Genomic DNA, 20,544 nt, shown 5'->3' with positions numbered 1-20,544 from the left:
CTGGTATGTTCCACAGTATGGCAGTAATCTTGTCTATCTCCATGGAGACAAGCAGGTGGCACCACTAGGCCGTGTCACAGGTCAAATCTGTGAGAGGCGAGCCCACACACAGAGGGAATGCATGTTTTTGAGTGATAACAACACCTGTAGTAAAATATATAGAGAAATACACGTAATACCATACTGTGGACCATCCCAGGCAATGCTGTTACATTTCAAAGACAAGCAGGTGACCAGATAAGTCAGTATAATTTTTAATACCAAAACTAAATATCAAAGACTAGCATTACATTATCAACATCCAACACAGCATAACAAACACTGAAAAATATTGAACAAATGTGTCATGTTAGCATTTTTTCTTCTGATGTCTCTGCTTTTGTGCATTCACGTAGGAAGGCAGTCCCCAGTGTGATTTGAGCCGTGATTGTGATTGCTGAAAATGATTTGTGTGCAAAACAGATCCATCAATAACTGCTTCAAAATTATATGTTGATGAACCGCGAAGGGTACCCGGGCTGACAACGCAATTTTAAGCTTGTCAACACAAAGTAACACCAACGAACTGTCATCCACTCTTTCCATCAGGCTCCTAACAATGTGGCTTGAAAATATTATCATATAAACAGATATTTTTTTACATAATTTTTTGAAAAGTGTTGCGGTCCACCGTGCCGTCTGCAAGTCTTTGAGGTCACTGCTTTTGAACCCAGCTCATTTCACAGTAGCGATACACGATTATTCAAACTCTTTCTCTTCAGTGACAAGAGTGTATTTCATCATTTTACACATTATTTACCATGTCGATCTCACCAGCAGTACAACGGAATGCTGTTTTTCTGGAAAATATATTTTTATTCTGCAAAATCAACTTCTCAGAGCTTTTAATCGTCTTATAATTGTTGTACCTTCTCGTGTACCCTCTCAAAGTTCTATTTAGAGTGATCCCTGCATGTTTGAGTAATCGTTGCAGCACTTTGTTGTGATGACGTTTACGCCGACTTACCTTATCGGACTCAGCAATTTTCCAACCCGGAAATCAATAGACTCTTTTATTAAGTCTATTTAGATCAATATTGCAATTCAAACTGTCCAAATTCTAACAATGATCCATGTGCGTCATAGATTATAACCATACAGCAGACAAACGCACAATATGCCTTCTTTAATGACATTGGCTTGTATTCGTAGAGTTGTAAGTGGTAACACGTCTTCACACATCAAGGCCTTATTAAACTGGTCAGTCACAGTCACTTATGGGCACATTCCAGTCATAGCAGAGGTGCTATAAATAATACAAGTGTTGTGAGAAACTGCACGCTTTATCAAAGGCTTTATTTGTGGACAGATGGTGTTAGCTGAGGTCAGATTTTCAGTCTCATTTGAAGATATGGCCAACCATCACCGGAAAGCACTTATTGCTAAACTCCAGTTGGTGGGGTTAGACCAGAGTAACATGAAAAAATGTGGGGATTTTGAGCTGAATTTCATAGTCAAGAGTATCTAGCTGCAGTATTGGCCTATTGTGCACGTTTTAGGTTGATGGAAGAAACTAGAGCACCTCTGGGAGTAGGGTTGGGCACTTTTTGATGTTTTTCCATAGCAGTACCTTAATGATATCTGCTTTTTGACACCTGTTCTTGAACATTTCTTTTTAGATGTCCAGTTATAACTCAAAACAAATGTGCATGTAAATGATTATGGCGGACTTTATGTGGACTGGTTTAGCTGCATCTTTACGCAGACACACGCCACACTGGAAATGTACTACACATTTAATTGTGAATTATGCTTTTTACTGGGACAGGTATCTGTTTGGCTTCAACTTTTCAGACTGTGACAGGATGTGGATTTATTATTAGGCACAACACTTAAACTTCGAGACACTGTAAAGGCCACGCACTAGAAACTTGATGTGTTTTTGAGTGGATACGTTGCAACTCTGCAATGTATCATTTTACTGGTAAAACAGAAGAGCTGAAGAAACAGCGTGCACTTTGTTTGAACACATGTAACCAATGTTAAAGCATGAGTGCCGTTTGTGCCATTTGTTTGTGAAGAGCGCAGTCATGATGTATGAGCAACTGCGCTGCTGTTAAATAAATCAGTGTGGTGTATGTATTGGCTCGTTGACAAGAGCATTTAAAGCCAAGGAACCAAAAACTAGCACTGAAGCAACGTTTTTGTACTACTTGGAACCAAGTTTCACTGCCCAGCCGTAACTGGGAGTCCTACCAAGACATGAAGAGAACGTTGTATTCTTGCAGTAGGCAGCCGTCTGGTCACTCACCGTGGCATTGTCGAGGTCCACACCTGCCGCTCTGGTGCTGTTGTACTGCATGAAGGGCCGGATGAAGCGCAGTCTGAAGGTTCGCTCGAACAAGAACTGGGTCTTCCTCTGATACTCGGTGAGCCCGAAGAAGGCCATGTCCCTCAGGTTCTTCTTGGCCGACTCTAGGAGGAGCTGAGCGCGCTTCTTCTCCGGCACCGTGGACATGTTGTAACAGCCCACGAGACTCAAGTCTGCCAGCATACGCACCTACAGGGACACACAGGAAACAGTGCAACTCTATATCAATATGTTGGGGCTTTGTTAGAGTGAGGCCGATAACTATAGGCCTTAAATCTCCAGCAGAGGGCAATATTTTGTCTGTGCCAACCAGCTCCCTAGAGAATATGCATAAATACGCATATGCACACAGCCTTCTTATTCAGTTTGTGGGAAAACAGCATTATGGAGGAGGATTATAGTAAATTTATATTATACAATTTAGGGATAATAAACAAAATTGGCCCAAAACTATCAGCAGAGCTCAAAGACAATTTTTTTGTGGATTCTAGGCAATCTACAAAAACCCTTATCAGTCAATTTCTAGTTTTTTGGGGAGTTTTTTCTCGAACTTCTCTTTATTTAATTATCCAGGTGGCTTTCTTTTCAGGGAAATATTTACCCACAAAAGCACCGAAATACCAATGGGATGAATTATTACTATACGTGTTTGCTACACTGTGTAACACTCGTGAGTATATACCGATATTTTGAAAAGCTTTGGGACGTCCCTTTAGTGGAAGATGGTGATGTTGAATAGTAATGAAATGGTCTATTGTTTCTGCCAAGTGTACTGCATTGTACTACTATTGACACCTCCATTATTAACTTGGCAAGCGAAAAAACAGTCAGGACATGAACGCAATTTTGCCGCTTTGTCTTAATAGGATTCACACTTAGAACAGGCCCAACCCTCCAGTCTGCCAGCGCATGTCGTATGTGTGAACATAGATAGGGTGCTGTTATTGCAGGTCATCTAAGGCGTGGATGAAGATGAGGAGGATGAAGACAAGATGGCCGAGGCGTTTCGGAGGCTGAGAGGCGAGTGTGAAGAGAAGCTGTGAGTGCTGCCCAGTGTCACATGTGTGCAGCTAATCACAGATGCAACTGGTAGTGAAATTATAGACGGTAACAATTACTAGCATTTTAATTCCAAAATCTAAAGTAATATATTTAATTAATTTTAAACTCTGCTAGGAGACGCATACATCTGTACAATACATAAAAAACACAACACATTTTTTTTTTTTTATATTAGTGTTTATGCTAAATTCTTTTTAGCATGTGTTGTTTCATAGTTTCAGTCCGCTACATTAAAAAGAGAAAAATAAAAACTACCCAAGCTAAATCTAATCTAAAGTTGACATGTATGTTAGCATTTTTTATTAGCAAATCAATAATTAACGCTAATGCTAAATTACAGGCACCATGAACGTCTCTGGGATTTTTCACAAGTGATTTGACAGATCCTCTGGCGAAGCAAGAAGAATTGGAGTGCGTAGTTAGCGTAGTTAGCGTAGTTAGCGTAGTTAGCTGTGCGTGTAAACATAGGCTAATCATTGTGTTCTGGGGCAATGCCAGTGCAGCGTTTCCCATTGATTTTATTCAGACTATAATGGCACCAATACTTCCTATATTCATCATTTGTCAAGTCTGAATGTGACTTATTGCCCATATTTCATATTTTAGCAGTAGGTTTGAACAGTGTAGTTACTTTTTATGTTATGTATGAACCAACAAAGTGAGATCCAGTGGTGGAAGATAAGTGCAAGTAGTAAAGTACGGTATTTGAGTAGAATTTTTAGGTATTTGTACTATACTTAATTTAATTATTATTATAATTTAACAGTGGATATTTTTTACTTTTACGTCACTACTATTTGGGAGCAGGTATCTGTACTTTCTACTTCACTACATTTTTGAACTGGACTTAAAAGTAAAAAGTACTTTTTATATGATTTCAGGGGTTGTTTTTACCAGGTTTGTGGTAACATCTTGACTAAAGCTTTAGAGTTCAAGCTTCGGCTTTGAGCAAACAAAAATAAACACAAATTCATGAGAAAAATTAAGAAATTGGTTTGTATTGTTACTTTTGACCAAAATCTGTATCATTTTTTAATCAATAACACTACATTTAACACTTTGAGTATTTCACACAATTGTAGTTAATTTGTTAAAGTACATTTTTAAACGGGTACTGAAATACTTTACCTTAAGTGTTACTTTTATTTTTCCTTGAGTAGCTTTTTACCTCTATCTGTACTTTTACTTAAACAAAAGAGTAATTCATCCGCCACTGGTGAGATGTCTAGTGCATGTTCTTTTTAGACTGGGGAAGGGGCGGATTTTAGACTATGTTGGGCCACAATAGTCTATTCTGTTAATGGGAATGGCGGCCCGTGGATGAGTGAGTAGTGTTAGTTTTGGAGGGAACTGGCTATGACTGGCAGCCATGTTTCCATCAGCCAACTCAGGGGTAGATGAAGATGTAGCTCATCATCACCAATCGAAGAAAAGGAATAAACAAAGGCCTATGGTATGAATTATAAAATATACTTGTATACTTTGTATTTTTTTGTATTGTGTGAGCTGTTTTCCTTTTGTATCAATAAAGTGTGTCTAAGTCTATTATGACTATAAATAGTACTTATGTAGGGAGTGGTTTTATGTTGTACAAGACTTTTTTACTCTGAATGCAAGACCTATAATATATCTGTGTTTTCATGTTTTCTTTGTTTTGAAGTAAATTTCAGAACAGCGCCAGCCGATGATTTTGAAAACCTCAGGAGAACACTCTTCACTAAACTGGAGCACACCAATAAAATAAGATGAAAGAACAACTTTTCAATTCCCTGTGTAACTTCATCAGGTACAAGAACAGACCAAATCATTTTCTTTGTTGCAAGTCACTGGTAGAAATAGCAGTTGCCGACTTTGTCTGAATCTAATAAGGCTAAAGGAGTGATCTCTGCTACCAGATGCATACTGCTGTTGTGTCTTTGGGCAATGCACTTCAACATGATGTCCAGTTTGTGAATGTGTAACTAGTGCACTGATGTTTTCAAGATGCAACAAAAAACAGGCCAGAAAACAAAACAAAAAAATAGGACAATTAAGTCATAATTTAGGTCACAAAACAACTTCAGCCCAGTTTGATTTTTATAAAGCAGGTCACTTAAAAGGGCCTGTATTTGAGCAAAATTTGTCTTGCCCTAGTACAGATACACTGCCTGGCCAAAAAAAAACAACAACCTGAATTTCACTAAGCAAATAGGTACAAGTCAGGTCTAGGTTCAGCAACAGTCTGTGCTCAAAGAATGAGGTCAGCTGACACCTGAATATACTGAATGACCAGGTTATTCCATCAATAGATTTTTTCTTCTCTGATGGCACGGGCATATTCCAAGATGACAATGCCAGGATTCATCGGGCTCAAATTGAGAAAGAGTGGCTCAGGAGCATGAGACATCATTTTCACACATGGATTGTCCACCACAGAGTCCAGACCTTAACCCCATTGAGAATCTTTGGGATGTGCTGGAGAAGGCTTTGTGCAGCGGTCAGACTCTAACATCATCAATGCAACATCTTGGTGAAAAATTACTGCAACTCTGGATGGAAATAAATCTTGTGACATTGCAAAAGCAAAATCAAAACAATGCCACAGGGAATGTGTGCTGTAATCAAAGCTAAAGGAGGAACAACCAAATATTACAGTGTTTGACCTTTTTTTTGGTGGCGACTTTTTTTGGGCCAGGCAGTGTCTACTGTATACGCAGCTGTTGAGGTCAAGCTAAGTCTGCTCCATGGGGTCTGCGTCTAATTATAAAGCTTTTTATTGCCTGGTAATCAAGATGTATGTATTAGCATGCTACTTGTTAGTTTTACAGTCAGTGCAAAACTTCGCACTCGTCTCAGAGTTGTAAAAAGCAGATGCTAGAAAAGCATAAAGTAAGTGAGGTATAACTAGATTTGGATTTTTTTGGGGTATTTTTTTATAATTAAAAGGCAGATAAAACACATAATTCATAGGTTTAATCTGTCTTTATTTAAATAAATTGTTATTTTTGCATGAAGTCCCCCTGCAGGTGTAGTCTTGTGAGTGCACTTTGGGTCAGATACATAGAGATATGGAATAGTTTTGAGACCTTTTGCCACACCCCATTTTTAGTCAACTAATCGATCGGCAGGACATGTCTTTAGTCAAGCAAGAATTTTTTTGTTGTTGACCACAGCCTTACTTTGGACCACCAATTAGATTTGTCCTTAAATCAATAAAAAACAAATACAGCGCATTCAATATCAATGCGTTTTTCTCCCTTTCACCAGTACCTTGACATTAAATTTAAAAAGTGAAGCTGAAGTGCTCCCTCACCTGTCTGTTGTTGGCCAGATTGTAGGGACAGTCCATGAACTGCTGTAGCGTGCACCCGGACCAGTCTGAGCCCTCGTAGCAGGACGGCAGCTCCTCTGGGGTGGGGGTTCGACCGTCACACATGTGCAGAGAGGTCTTCCACGTCGCCCCCCGCTGGACATGTCTCCACTCGCTCAGGTACCGCGACACAGGGTCCCTCAGGAGTGTGATGTAGTAGAACTTTCTACAGGGAGACAGAGCGGTACAGATATAAACTCTGAATTGCATTTTAAAAGTAAATTTTCAGACTACTTCAGTAAAGCTTTAGATTTTGTTCCACAGTACAGCATTAAACTACCTCCGTGGTTACAGGGCAGATCTGAGGAAGAGCAGGCCTTCACACAATAAGAATGCATTTTTTCCAGGTATTTCTGAGCAGTGCCTCCACAGAATAAATGCAAGATAGTTTAATGCTATACTGCGGAACATTCCAAGCAAAGCGATAACATTTCCATGGCAACATGCAAATGGCGAATCCTTGACCAGAAGTGTGTTGTCCAAAAAAACCCTAAAACCCTTTACATTTGCTGCCCGCCAGGACGAATACTACGATTAAACTATGACCAAACTGATACAATACAATATCTTCTTGTCTACTCTTCCCACTGTGAAAAAATACTTTCACTTTCTCTTTGTCGAGAAAGGTATCAAACAGCCTAACTTATTCACAATCAAATATTACATTCACAACAACTCTGAAAACATACTAGTACTTAGAACACCTCCTACTCTTAATTCAGTAGTTCCTCAGATGACTACTTTGTACTTCATAATATTTTAAAGTATAAAATCTACCCACTAAAGAGACACACACAACAAATCCACAATCAATAAACAACCCGAGCTCTTAACACAGTCGCAGTAAGACTCATTGCGATATTGGCAAAGTGTTGGAGTGAATCTTTCCAGGCCTTTCCTATGGGACCAATTCAGCTGAGGAATTAAAGCAACAGACTAATACACAAGGACTGCAGTTTCTTATACTGTCCATGTGGTGGCACTGTTCAACACAACACTTCAGGTATGAGAAATGAATCTATTGTCTGGAGTTGAAAGCATTAAATATGAGCGATTCACAAAAGCGTGTTTCTAATATGCATGCAAACAGATTTAGATTAATTACTTTGGCATTTTGAGTAAAGGCAACAAAGCAGGTAGCTGGTGTTTTAACAATGAGTTTGTTAATAAATAACAGGATGTGGTGCGGGTACTTCTAAGCTTCAAAAGAATATAATGCACTGTGTAAACTAACGCCGCAACAAAAAGACTTTATATACAGAATGGAGAAAAGAGCGAGCACAATGGAGTCATGTAGTGTTTATTTACGCGGTTCATTCATGTTGTTTTGGGTGTTTTTGTTAAAGTGAAAGAAACACAAAATAAAAGAGTTGTGTTTTTATCATCATTGTGGTATCGGAATCAGCCTCAAGTATAGAGTCTATTCCTTAGTACTGAAATCGACTTGAAATGATATATTTGCATTTAGTGTTGTCACAATACTAAATTTGAAACGATAATTTTAAGTTAGATCGACAAAATTCACAAATCGCATGTTATGATTTCGGATGCCATTCAAAATTATTACCATTTAGCATAATCACCATTAAAGTGATAGTATGCAATTTTCTACAGAATCATGCAGGTGACTTTCCACCTCCAGAAACAGAATGTTAAAGCCATACTTTGGAATATTCTCCATGGAGATAGATATGCTTTATGCCATACTGTGGGATATTATAGCCAAGGGAATACATTTTCCAAAAAAGTAGGAAGAAGGGCAAGTAAGAGTCAGGTTTGTGGAGATGCAAGCCCGCTCAGAGTAAGGACTAAGGATGTTTTTCTATGTTTTTAGGTGCAATAAAAACATACATAATGCAAAAAGTTACATACTATGACTTTAAAGCTCCTATATGGTGTTTGCTTTTATTTTAGTCTTCACCTATGTTATAATGTAGCTTCCATGTTCAAAAACACTTAGTTTCACCTTGTGACATCATCCGGTTGTTATCAAGGAAGTTCCTCTTGCGATACAATAAGTCCATTACACATTTACCAGATTTATTTGAATAATTTGAATTACAGAGGACTGAAAATAAAAAAAATAATATAAATAACATTTGCGTAACTTTTCAAAAATGTATAAACTTGGCTGTTGCGAAATTTTACAAGAATGCTAAAACAATTACATACAGCTGTCTATGTTATAAACACTACTGTCTCTGGACATACAGTTCCAGTGACGTGATGCGACTCCCCCTTGTGTAACCCTGGCAGACCCCCCCTCTCCCTCACTCTCCCTCACTCTCTCTCACTCTCCCTCACTTTCTCTCACTCTCCCTCACTCTCCCTCACTCTCCCTCACACATCTCCCTCCAGCTCCAGACGTCCGGCTGTCTGTCCAAACGAGCTCGTGTTGATTGATTCCACAGCGCTAATTAGCACAAGTGAAGTGAAGGCCAGTTTAGACAGCGCATCGCCTGGCCTTTTCCTCATTATCCAATCACAAGTGGGCCAGCGCGCACCTGGGATTAGACACCGGCTTGCTCAATGCAATACAATACCACAATACCAACTCGGTGATTATAGTTGCCTTGAGAGAAAGACTCATTAAGACTGAGAATTATGCGTGGATAAACGTGTTTCTATATTTGTATGTATGAAGTTGATTTTAAATTTCATAGCCATGTCCCCAAATATAAAATCAACTATAGCTTTTACTAATAACAGTTCTAATGCTGATTTATTCTTAGTTATTGGGCATGGTGTCACATTTATGTATGTTATAATTTGGTGTTTGACAACCCAAATGAGACTCGTGAGGCTCAGTTTGAGCTGAAATCATTGGTTTGAACCTAAAAAGATTCTCTCTGATCTGATCTGATCGGTCATTAACTAAACCCCAGCACCTGCAGACAATCATTAATCACGGCAAGTTCAGCTTCTGAGTCAAAACAGGAATGCAGGCTACATACAGTTCCGTTAAAGGTCCCATATAACACCAAATGTTTTTATGACATGCTATGTTATTCCCTTATGAAAAACATTTCAGTCAGGCTTTGTTTTATTTACGTACGAGCATTCCTGCGTATTTGAGCCGTCTCCCTTTCCAAAACTGAACATTTTCCATTGCACTTTGTGATGTCGTTAGGTGGCAATCCAGAAGTGTTACTCCACGTTTTTAAGTTCACACAAGACTCCATTAGTTTACCACTCCAACTTGTCTTCCTTCAGTAAAATACATCTCAAATTTGAAGCTTGTGGCTAGTGTTTTTAGCCTTACTTTAAATGCTTCATTCTTTAGTGCAAGTTATGGTCGTCAAAACCATCGAAACTAGATATTCATTTGAGCAGGTATTGATACAAAAAAAGTCACATTCAAGGGACAGAAATGAACCTTTCCTGCTTTAGAATGATCTTTAGCTGTATTTGAACAAGTATAAAATACATAGACTAGTATACGCCCATTGTGGACCATTCACGTCAGATAATACTGGAGAGAGAAAAACAGATTACAAAGCTATGGCAAATCTAACAACAGCCAAAACTCACTGGACACTGCAGGCACCAATCCGGCACAGAGCTTAGACCAAACCCCTCCAGATCTGGCACGGAGACCCCGCTCAAACCAGGAGGCGGCAGGGGGATCACACACAATGAAAGGCCTAAACCCTAAATCCAGGTACAGCTGGGAGAGCCCCGGCAACAAACCAAACACACCCTCCAGACCTGTTGTGCAATAGAAAGTTGTTTAGGTGAAGTTAAAGGCAGGTTGTGTTACATGGCTCAGCAGGACAAAGGAGGAATGATGTACTAGTGTGGAGCTAAATATAGTGGGGGGAAAAAAAAAGTGAGTTGTCTTTTGGTAAACCCTCTCAACAAAAAAATACTGGTTCAAATCTTGCATTATCATGGCATCTATAAACCTTTAAGAGAGGGTATTATGCAAAATCAACTTTTAGGAACAAGCCTGAAGAGGTTTCAGATGTCATCCATGCATGTCTGAGTAATCTAGTGATCTTTCCGAGGCCCTAATCGAACCCTCCTTACGGTTAGCAGTACGAGCCTATACAATCCTCAGCCCGCCACCCTACGTCACTCGTGCTCCCACAACGCAATTTTCCATACATATAAAAACCACAAACCATCGCATTACTTTCACTTTAGGTTAGTTACATTAATATCCCCCAGGAACGATCAAACAGCCCAGGTTAATACTGTCAAACTGCTTAAACCTGAGATCTGGATATTGCAACATTCCTACTTTTCAATCCACTCTTTCCAATTTATCGCCATCAGTTCACACATGGAAGACAAACCGCTCTCTCAGGACAGGTGGGGGGGGGGACACTTGGGGCCCCCGGAGCCGACAGGGGCTCCTACATTATGGAGATTCCTCTGGTGACATTATCTGGATTCCTCTCACCTCCCCATAGAGCTTGCAGTCTGTGTGTGTATGTGTGTTTGTATGCGCAAGAGAGAGAGACTACGCCTATTAAATCAGCGATGACATTTCCCCTCTTGGCTCCGGTTCCTTTAAAAAACAAGCCGTTGTTTGGCCCCGGTCGGCTCCTGAAATGCGCACGGCTGAAAAACACCAACGGGAGACGGATCGAGAGATGAGGATGAAGGGAGAGAGAGAGATAGAGAGAGAGAGAGAAAGAGAGAGAGAGGGGCGGACGAGAATTTCAATTAGTTTTCTAATACTGGCAAAGCAGCAAGGGCCCCGAGACCAAAGTGATTCATCAAAGTTATGGCTGCTGCTATAATGAAGGCCTGGGCATATTACAGGCTAAATAAGTAAATAACATACTCACGCACACAAGAGGGTGGACACGCTAAAGCTACATAAATGATGCCAAATGGGGAGCGATTTCACAATTTGACTCAGGACCAAATCTACGTCAAAATGAGATATGTGCATGCCCAGATGCTTTTTGCACAAGATGTTACTCTCTTTCACTTTATACTGTACTTTATATATGAGCCAAATGTTTGTAAAATCACTAAATTTAGCCGTTAACTGACACTACACTAATCGTTAAAGTTCCTAAATTGACTCCTGTAAGCGTTTAGCCATGTAATAATGCTGTTACCTCATCAAAAACGGACCTGGAGTTGTGTTTTGTTTGAGTAATCGTGCAATATTCGTCTGTCTACATCTCCAAAGCTCAAAATGCTCTGTTCTACTTTGTGATGTCATTAAGTGGTAGTTTTAACAGTTAACAGAAATGTTTTGAACTGCAAATTTTCAAGTGATTCTAATGAAGGTGTATGGAGTTTAAAAACACAGTGGAGCACTTCCTGTATTACCACGTGACATCACAAGGTGGAAAACATGGGACGGAAATGTGCAGGATTTGCGTGTTAAACTTGTGTGAATGAAAGAAAACAAAAATACAGGTATGTTTTTAGTCAGGATACAATATTATAACATTAAAAATTAGCATAATATAGGCAGCAGGTATGCATGTCTTCATTTAAAAATAAATATTACAAAACTTTCTTTACAAGTTCCATTTACCTATTTATATGGATGTCGAGCTAAGAATACAACTTTCTCGCAGGTAAAATGATGAAAACATAGTCAAGCTAACAACTAGCATGATGCAAATCTGCATTTTGATGAGAATGACATGAGGCGTTCACGTGTGGTGCTACAACTTAGCATGACTAGCATTGTAGAAATTCACCAGTTATGATTTCTATACCCAACACCCAAAACCACAAATGCTAAATATGGGCTAGCGTAAGCAGTAGAGCCAATTCGAGATCACGACTTATTTGATTATGACACAGAGCTAGCTTGTCAACAGTAGCGGCTAGCTGCAAATGCTCCTCCATTAGCGACATAGCAAGGCCGATCCAGGAGCTATTTTAAAAGCGGAATCGAATACATTGTGTGTTTGACAGTTGGCCATAGGGTACTGTATGTGGGGAACACTTAGCACGCCACGCCTTCATCGTGTCCGCGTGTTTCACAGGCTGTCAACACGAGCGTCGGATAACAGCTACTAAACGCTTGTACTATTTATGTCAATTGAGGGACTGTAAATTATTATTAAAGAATTTCATAACAGACTGTAATGTTTAGAAGGGTGGGAAAAGTTGATTGGTTTTATGAAGATTCTACTGAAGATTTTACTTAGCTATTGACGTTAGCCTTATCTAGGGAAGGCAAGGCAAGTTTAGTCCCTGGTTGTCCCTGGTTTAGTCCCCGGTTTAGTCTCCGGTTTAGTCCCTGATTTAGTCCCAACTCTGGGCACCAGCAGGAGGCCAGTCCTTGAAGTTCGCAAAGTGCAAGATGGTATCATATGGCACTAACATGTCGGAAATGTTAGCAGCATATGAACCTAAAGGTACACTATGTAACTTTTCTGGTGGAGCATCAACCGCCTGCTAGACTTCATGGAGATATTATTTCTTTACTTGGAATGTTTCCCAGTATGACATTAAACTTCTCCATCACTGTGAAGGCATGCAGGTGATGCCTCCAGGCCAAGTTACAGGTCAGATCTATGCAGAGGTGACCCTATAATAACACATTTTGCAAGATGTCTATGTAATCCCTCAGTCGTCCAGGTATGAGCCATAGCAAAAGATATTTTTAAGACCCACAAAAAAGTTACACAGTGGGCATTTAACTGGTATGCAGTTTTAACAGGTGACCTTCTGTATGCACATTAGAGCTGACCTGAACATATATTAGCCTATTTCAGGCTATAAAACATAAATGTCCAAGTACTTTAAAATGCCTGAATAATAAATAGAGGTGCTTTAAGTTCAGGTTTCTGTCTAAAATTGATTTCAACTCAGCGAGTATGTGAAATTATAATTATGTAGCCTTTTATACTCTGATGGACTCACTTGAGTTTCATCTCTATGGAAATAACAATCTTATACTTTACACAAGAAATATGTTTATCTACCCCTAACACGATCAAACATCTTCTAGACACTTTATAATAGTGACTCTTCAGACTTAGGCTGATATGAAATCAAACTTGTGATTCAGTGCTCACTGTATGTTCCACTATGGCATTAAAGAGACTGGATATATCGTTTTCTGCAAAAGACATCACCTAAAAACTGCAGTACATACAATTTACTTAAAGCTACAGTCTGTCACTTTCTGTTAAAAAGTTAAAACCATACTTCGGAACATTCACAATGGAGATATGTTTTATGCCATACTGTAGAAGATTATAGCCGATGGAACAACATTTCCATAGAAAAAAGCCAAATAGGAGTTAGGTTTGTGGAGATGCAAGTCTGCTTACAGAGAGAACGCATGTTTGTCTAAATTTATCAGTGCAATAAAAACATCCAAAATGAAAAAAAAAAACAGCATGGTTTTGAGTATAGTTTTTTGATAAAAAGTATTGTGGCTTTAACACAACTATTTGAACTGCAATATCACTACAAGTTTGAGTGATAATTCCCAACATACCTCAGACTTGAGTTTAGAAAAGCACTTCTCATATTGTTGTCAGTACTTGGGCATTATTACTGTATCTTTGCCTTCACCTTCAAATCCCGCCAAATCCAGTGTGAGGCATAGAGGTTGCGAGACAGTGCCACCAGGACTGTGTCAGGCTTGTGGAGGTTTTAAGCCCACCGCAGGTCCTCCATCGAGACCCCCTCCTGTGAACATCTGCTGCCTGTCAGACCCGAGAATGGGATTTTCACAGCACTCACTCGTCAAAATGGCATCTTCCAAAGAAGGCACGCCACACGCTTCACCTGTTATGACAACTATTAGGTCTAAAGGAGGAGAAAAAGTGATCTTCCATATATATATTTTTTAAATGTCAAAAATTATGCACGGGAGTTTGGTTTGAGATCATAATTGTTCGAGTTTTAATAGAATGGAAAGTGCAACGAGGACAACGGTGTGCGCTTGTATAAGATTTGAACTGGTGGCCATCTGGTGGCCATCTGGTAGGTGGGCAAACACTTAACCCGCTGCAACTTGACAGTAGATTCATTACTAACTTCTCTGATTTCCAAGCAATAATCCAAAACACCTATAAATGGCAATCAAAAATCATCTCATTCCGAAATTATATAAGTGTTTAAACCAAAATGACCATATTAAACTTTTTGTATTAAACATTATACTTGCCAACTTTTAAACTTTTTTTGCATCCTGTAACTTTTCTGGTGGGTAGTCCATCAACTGCTTGTTTGTCTCCATAGAGGTGCTTTTGGTTTGCCTGGAATGCTGTGTAACGTTGTGTTGGCGAGGTAGGTGGTGCCCTCCATAGACATTCATAGACGCTATAGGGACAAATACAGGGGACCGGCTGCAGTGTTCCAGAGTCTTCCTGCACTAGTTGAGTTGCTAAGTGCAGGAAGATTTAGTATTGAAAGCCACAGCTACTAATTATATGTCTGAGGTACCCTCCACCAGAAAAGTTCCATAGTGCCTCTTTAACTTAATGAACTTCATCTCATATAGTGTTTTCTTTCCTTAGTTGGTAAAGACGATTGTCCACAGAATTAAATTGGCAGCCAAATTTCATCATCAGTCCCAGGGCAGCTTTGATGTGGATAATGTACATGATGCACAATTATTACAAGTTTTCCAGTACATTTGAATACCCCCACACTTTAAAGAGGAGGTATGAATTACTAACACGCAGCATATTTAGATCACCATGTTAACTTATATTGTTCTGACGATGCTATATTCACCAAAAACGTATTAAAAGTTTCACTTTTGTTTTTGATGCTCTCAAGTCGCTCCCCTCTTCAGAGCGCTATCACAACACAATCAGCTGCATCCTGCTAATGAAACTGCTGCACATCACATCAGGTTTGTCAAGTTGTTGTGTACAGTTTTGTGTCATGTTTTTGTATATTTATGGAGAATTGTCACGTGGGTGCGTGGGTGACATTGGCTTGCGGGTTGAGCATTGCACAAAATCTTACAGCTAACCATAAGGAGGGTTCGACTCGGGCCCAGGAGAGATTGCTAAATTACTGAAACATGCATGGATGACATAAAACCTCTTCAGACATATTTTTGATGAGGGAACAATATTATAACATGATAGATCGCTCAAAAAATACCCCCCCTCTTTAATATTACAACAACTTGTGTGGCAAACCTGAAGCTTAACCCGTTTCTAATTCTCTCTCTCGCAAAAATCTTTAATCTTTTGAAGCTTTAATACCAGTATATTCCATCATATGCTTAGTCACACTCCAACCTTCACTTTACTTTCACTTTTATTGTTCTAAAATAACAATCCCACAGCTCCATATGACATTCCTCCTCCGCTTCCTCTTTCCTCTCTCCTCTTGTGTGTATCTGTGATTACTGTGTGCCTTGCGGTGTGTTGCGTTCAGGGCCTGGCTGTCAAACGCATGCCCACAAACCGCTAAGTACCAAGGGAGGCTACACTAACCATAACTCTAATACATTTCCTTCCATGTCAACTTTACTCCAAGCTAACTTTACTTGACGATTGGATGCCTTACACCTTGCAACCATTTTTAGTTTTTATCGCACCAATTAGAGGTGTTGAAGAACTTTTTTCTGGCAGAGGTAACAAGGTATTTTTCTCATGTTTTGTCCCATGAGAATGTGAAATGCCAGGTTCAAACTAAGAATTATGAGGCAACACATGAACACATCATCAGGTGAACAAGCCCGATGCTTGGGGGGGCCAGACCAGTTTTGATTTATTAATAGACGACGGATGGTTGTGGGATGAGACTAATGATGATGAAGGTTCCCCATGCCCTCCAAAAGTGTTATGGATATGTGACAGTGACAGATATTTAAATGGAAGCTGTGACTGTAATGAGCAACTTTGGAGAGAGTTATGTGTAGAGGTGTATAGTAAAATAAGTTGAGGATACAGGGGTGAGAAAGTGGCATTTTGATTTGAATTTCTATTAGATTTACGTTTTAATATTAGGATTCTGTTCAAAGTTCACAGTTTAAACTCATCCTGAAGAATTCACAAAGAGACTGAAATATGAGTCCTTTCATCCATCCATTTTCTTCCGCTTATCTGGGGCCGGCAGTGTAAGCAGGGACTCCCAGACTTCCCTGACATTTTCTCTGGCTCCTCCGGTGGAACCCCAAGGCGTTCCCAGGCCAGTCATGAGACATAGTCCCTCAAGCGTCTCCTGGGTCTTCCCTGAGGTCTCCTCCCTGTGGGACACCTCCCCAGAGAGTTATCCAGGAGTCATCTGGAACAGATGCCTGACCCACCTCACCAGACATGGAGGAGCAGTGGCTCTACTCCGAGCTCCTCCCGTGTGACTGAGCTCCTCACCCTATCTCTAAGGGAGCGCCCAGCCACTGAAATATGAACTGACAAACAGTTAGCAGTTTTTATGCAGAATAAGACGGGATATTTTGTTTTTGTGGAAGAAATTATGGCATTTCAAAACTTGCAGTCTTGGCGATTTCTTTCTTCTTTCTTTATCTTTATTTATACAGAGGAACGCAATGAGAGCACTTGGGCTCTCTTTTTCATGTGCACCCCGTTTAAAATACAATACAAGCAGAAAACAACTACAACAAACAAGTATTTAAGTCCATATAAAACATTAAAAACAAGTGCAGGTGTGAGTATAAAGGTTTGTTACCAGATTATTAAATTGCAATTGTGTCACCAACGTGTCCAGTTTTGATTTTCCTTGGAGCATATTCCATTTTTGTGAAGCAAAACAGCTAAAAAGCCTCTTTACCGTCTCAGTTTTGGTGCGGCTCGTCTTATGCAGTCATGTGATCTTTTATTAAATGTTCTGGTATCAATGATTAACAAGCAGGTGAGGTATTTTTGAAGTAGTCCCTTATAGATCCATTCAAAGCAGAGTCTGAAGTCTGCATATTCACCACGTCTGCCTTCATCCAGTACAGAAAGAAAGGTTGCCCGCACTATTTCTTAAAACTACAGGGTTAGCAGTTTTTATGCAGAATAAGACAGGATATTTTGTTGTTTGTGGAAGAAATTAAGGTACTTCAAAATTTGCAGCGTCCGCGATTTGCCAATTGTATCCTTTCAAATTGCAATTTTGGGTTGAGATTAATCTTGCAGCTCTACAGGATACCTCCTCTGAATATTCTCATCTCATTCAGAACAGAATATGTAACTGCTATTCCTCAGACACATACTTTTAGTGCTTTGCTTGTCTTAGTGCTTTGCTTGTCCTGTCAGCTTTTCAAATTTTACTTTATTTTGACCCTAACGAACCTTGCGTTGGTTAATCCGCCTGTCAATCACACCCATCGGAAATCGGAGAGACAGGATACGGTTCCAGACCCAAAAAGCAATTGTAAAAGCTTGCGGTTTTGGCAGGCCAGGCAAGCAATTTGGTGAGCAAGTTTTCCTATACTAGTTAAAGCTGTAGCTGTAGCACTTAGCAAGTACTTCAACCTGACAGCTAACAATACAATTCCATCGTATTTGACCATTTCTTTCTCTTTATTAAATAGAAACTAGCCAAACATAAAACGTGCAAAGAGCGGTAGTGCAGAAACGCTATACACACACTGGCCATGTCTGTGTGTGTACAGTTGTACTAAACCAACAGTGACCTCTACAAACCAAACTCGACCCTTGACTTGACCCCCCCCCGTCAGCTTCCCTCGTCTCATGTTGTGTCCGTCGTCTTTGGTCCAATAATGACGCTATGAGAGACGGGACAGAAATAGTGCCTCCGGTCGTGCTTCATGTGTGTGTCAGTCAATCAATATCCGTCTGCAGCCTGAGGGGGGGAGATTACGTATGGACAGGCAGATACTCGCTTCTAACATTATAACTAGAGGTAGGTGCATGGACAGCAACATGGAGAGAATAAGTAGAGTAATGGAGTAGAGTAAAGTACACAGAAAGAGTCCAGAGTGTAGTCTAGTCTAGTGTAATTTACTGAATATCATGTAAAGATTATAGACTATGGGAGTAGAACCTTTTTAGTTGTTTAGTTACCTTTTTTAGTTGTACTAGTAACTGTAGTGCTGGTACTGTTGGTTGTAGTAGCAGTGGTAGTAGTTGTATTGGCAGTTGTAGTAGTAGTTGTAAATAACTAAGTAAAGTAACCATGAAGAGGAAGGATATTAAGTCCATGTAATTTACCAAATATCATTTTAAGATTATACTATGGGAAACATTTTGAGCATTAGTAGTAGTAGTAGTTGTAGTAGTTGCTGCTATAGTGGTTGTAGTAGTGGTACTAGTAGTGCTGCTAGTAGTGGTAGTAGTGATAGTAGTAGTAGTGGAAGTAATGGTAGTAGTAGTGGTAGTAGTGGTAATAGTGGTGGTAGTAGTAGTGGTAATAGTTGTAGTAGTAGTGGTAATGGTAGTAGTTGTAAATAACTAAGTAAAGTAACCATGAAGAGGAAGGACACATCCATGTAATTTACTGAATATCATGTTAAGATTATACCATGGGAGTAGATCAGTTTTAGTAGTAGTATTAGTAGTTCTAATTATAGTAAAGGTTGGAGTAGTAGTTGTAATAGTAACAAAGTAAACTTAAGTAAATACACTTTTGCATTTTCTTCCCATGTTAAACGTGATTGTGTATTCCGTTTAACAAATGAAGTTGTGAAATCCATTAACAAGCAGATAACTTAACACTTGACAATATAATCTTAATATGTATGCAAAGTGTATTGTCAACCAGCATCAAAGTGAAATTTAGACAAGCCAATTCTGCAAAAGTACTGCACCAGATATTACACCACATTATTATTCACAAAGAACATAGTCTGAGCTGCGTAGATTAAATACTAACCTGAATGCAAATAGAAAGTGTGACAGATGAAAGAAACGCAACGAGAAATGTATGGACTGTTACAGGGATGTGTTTGCAAGTGTTATATCGTCATGAACTTGTAGACTTGTAGAGTGAGGGATTACACAGATATAAGGCCATGTGGGAATATAAAAGAAAGTGCTACCATTTAAGGTTGAAAATCACATTTTATTGTCTAATAGTCGAGCAGTTAGCAATGCTGTCAATCAAATGTGTTAATAACAATAGCGGGAGTGACCTCGGGGAAAGAAGCTGGCTGATTTGTCTGATATTAATGTTCATATCTTGATTTATGGACATAACGGCGAAATAAAAATACCAGGATGATGTAGAGCGGCTTAATACGAACATTTTAAGACCAAAATGAAGAGGATCGCTGCAGCACTTCAGAGAGAGAACCGACAGTTTTCCAATGTAAAGTGAATTGGAGCCAAAAGCGCAACCATGATCACATCCTATTTGGAACGCGGCGGCTAGCATGTTAGCTCTGTTCATTTATATATGTAGTCTATGGTTCAAATGAAAGTCTCCGTGGCGATGTTATTGCTTTGCCTGAAATGTTCCACAGTACAGCATTCAACCCATCTTGCATTTATTTCACAATGGGTATTTCTATTGTTCAGAAATACCTTGAAAAACATGGATTCTCTTACTGAGAGTGAAGCTGCAAGTGGTGGATCGTCTATCAAAAAAGCTACGTATTGCACCTTTAAACATTTACAGAGTTTGGTTAACGCGTGTCGCTTTAAAACACGAAGGAGCCAAAATCAGATGGCTTAACCTTGCGCTTATTAAACACAACACAAGTTCACGCATTATAATGGTTAAAAGCTAAAAACAAAAACGGCATAGAACTTCCAACTTAAACAATTGAGCAAGACATCTGGTTTACAACTCACTGATTTTCTCTCCCAACGCCGTATTTTAGCAATTATCCCAGACTGACGGAGCATTCGCAGGTGTAGCTTTGGACTGCAGACTTCACAGCTGAGGAGCGGACCAAAGCACAGACCAAACCATGCAA

The 20,544-nt window shown here is 39.5% G+C and overlaps 1 protein-coding gene across 1 annotated transcript in view; it reads right to left on the bottom strand.

Moving 5' to 3' along the window:
• Positions 1-20,544, bottom strand: part of hs6st1a (heparan sulfate 6-O-sulfotransferase 1a) — a 102,717-nt gene that overhangs the window by 4,842 nt on the left and 77,331 nt on the right. Inside the window, exons 2-3 of the mRNA XM_033988549.2 lie at positions 6,705-6,927; positions 2,291-2,539 (exon numbers count right to left, since the gene is read on the bottom strand). Coding sequence (XP_033844440.1) covers positions 2,291-2,539; positions 6,705-6,927 — 472 coding nt within the window. The remainder of the gene's footprint in view (positions 1-2,290; positions 2,540-6,704; positions 6,928-20,544) is intronic.

The sequence above is a fragment of the Periophthalmus magnuspinnatus genome, chromosome 22 (assembly GCF_009829125.3).
Source record: "Periophthalmus magnuspinnatus isolate fPerMag1 chromosome 22, fPerMag1.2.pri, whole genome shotgun sequence".
Classification (NCBI taxonomy): domain Eukaryota; kingdom Metazoa; phylum Chordata; class Actinopteri; order Gobiiformes; family Gobiidae; genus Periophthalmus; species Periophthalmus magnuspinnatus.
Note: the sequence above shows the minus strand (reverse complement) of the source record. Positions and strands in the feature narration are given on the sequence as shown.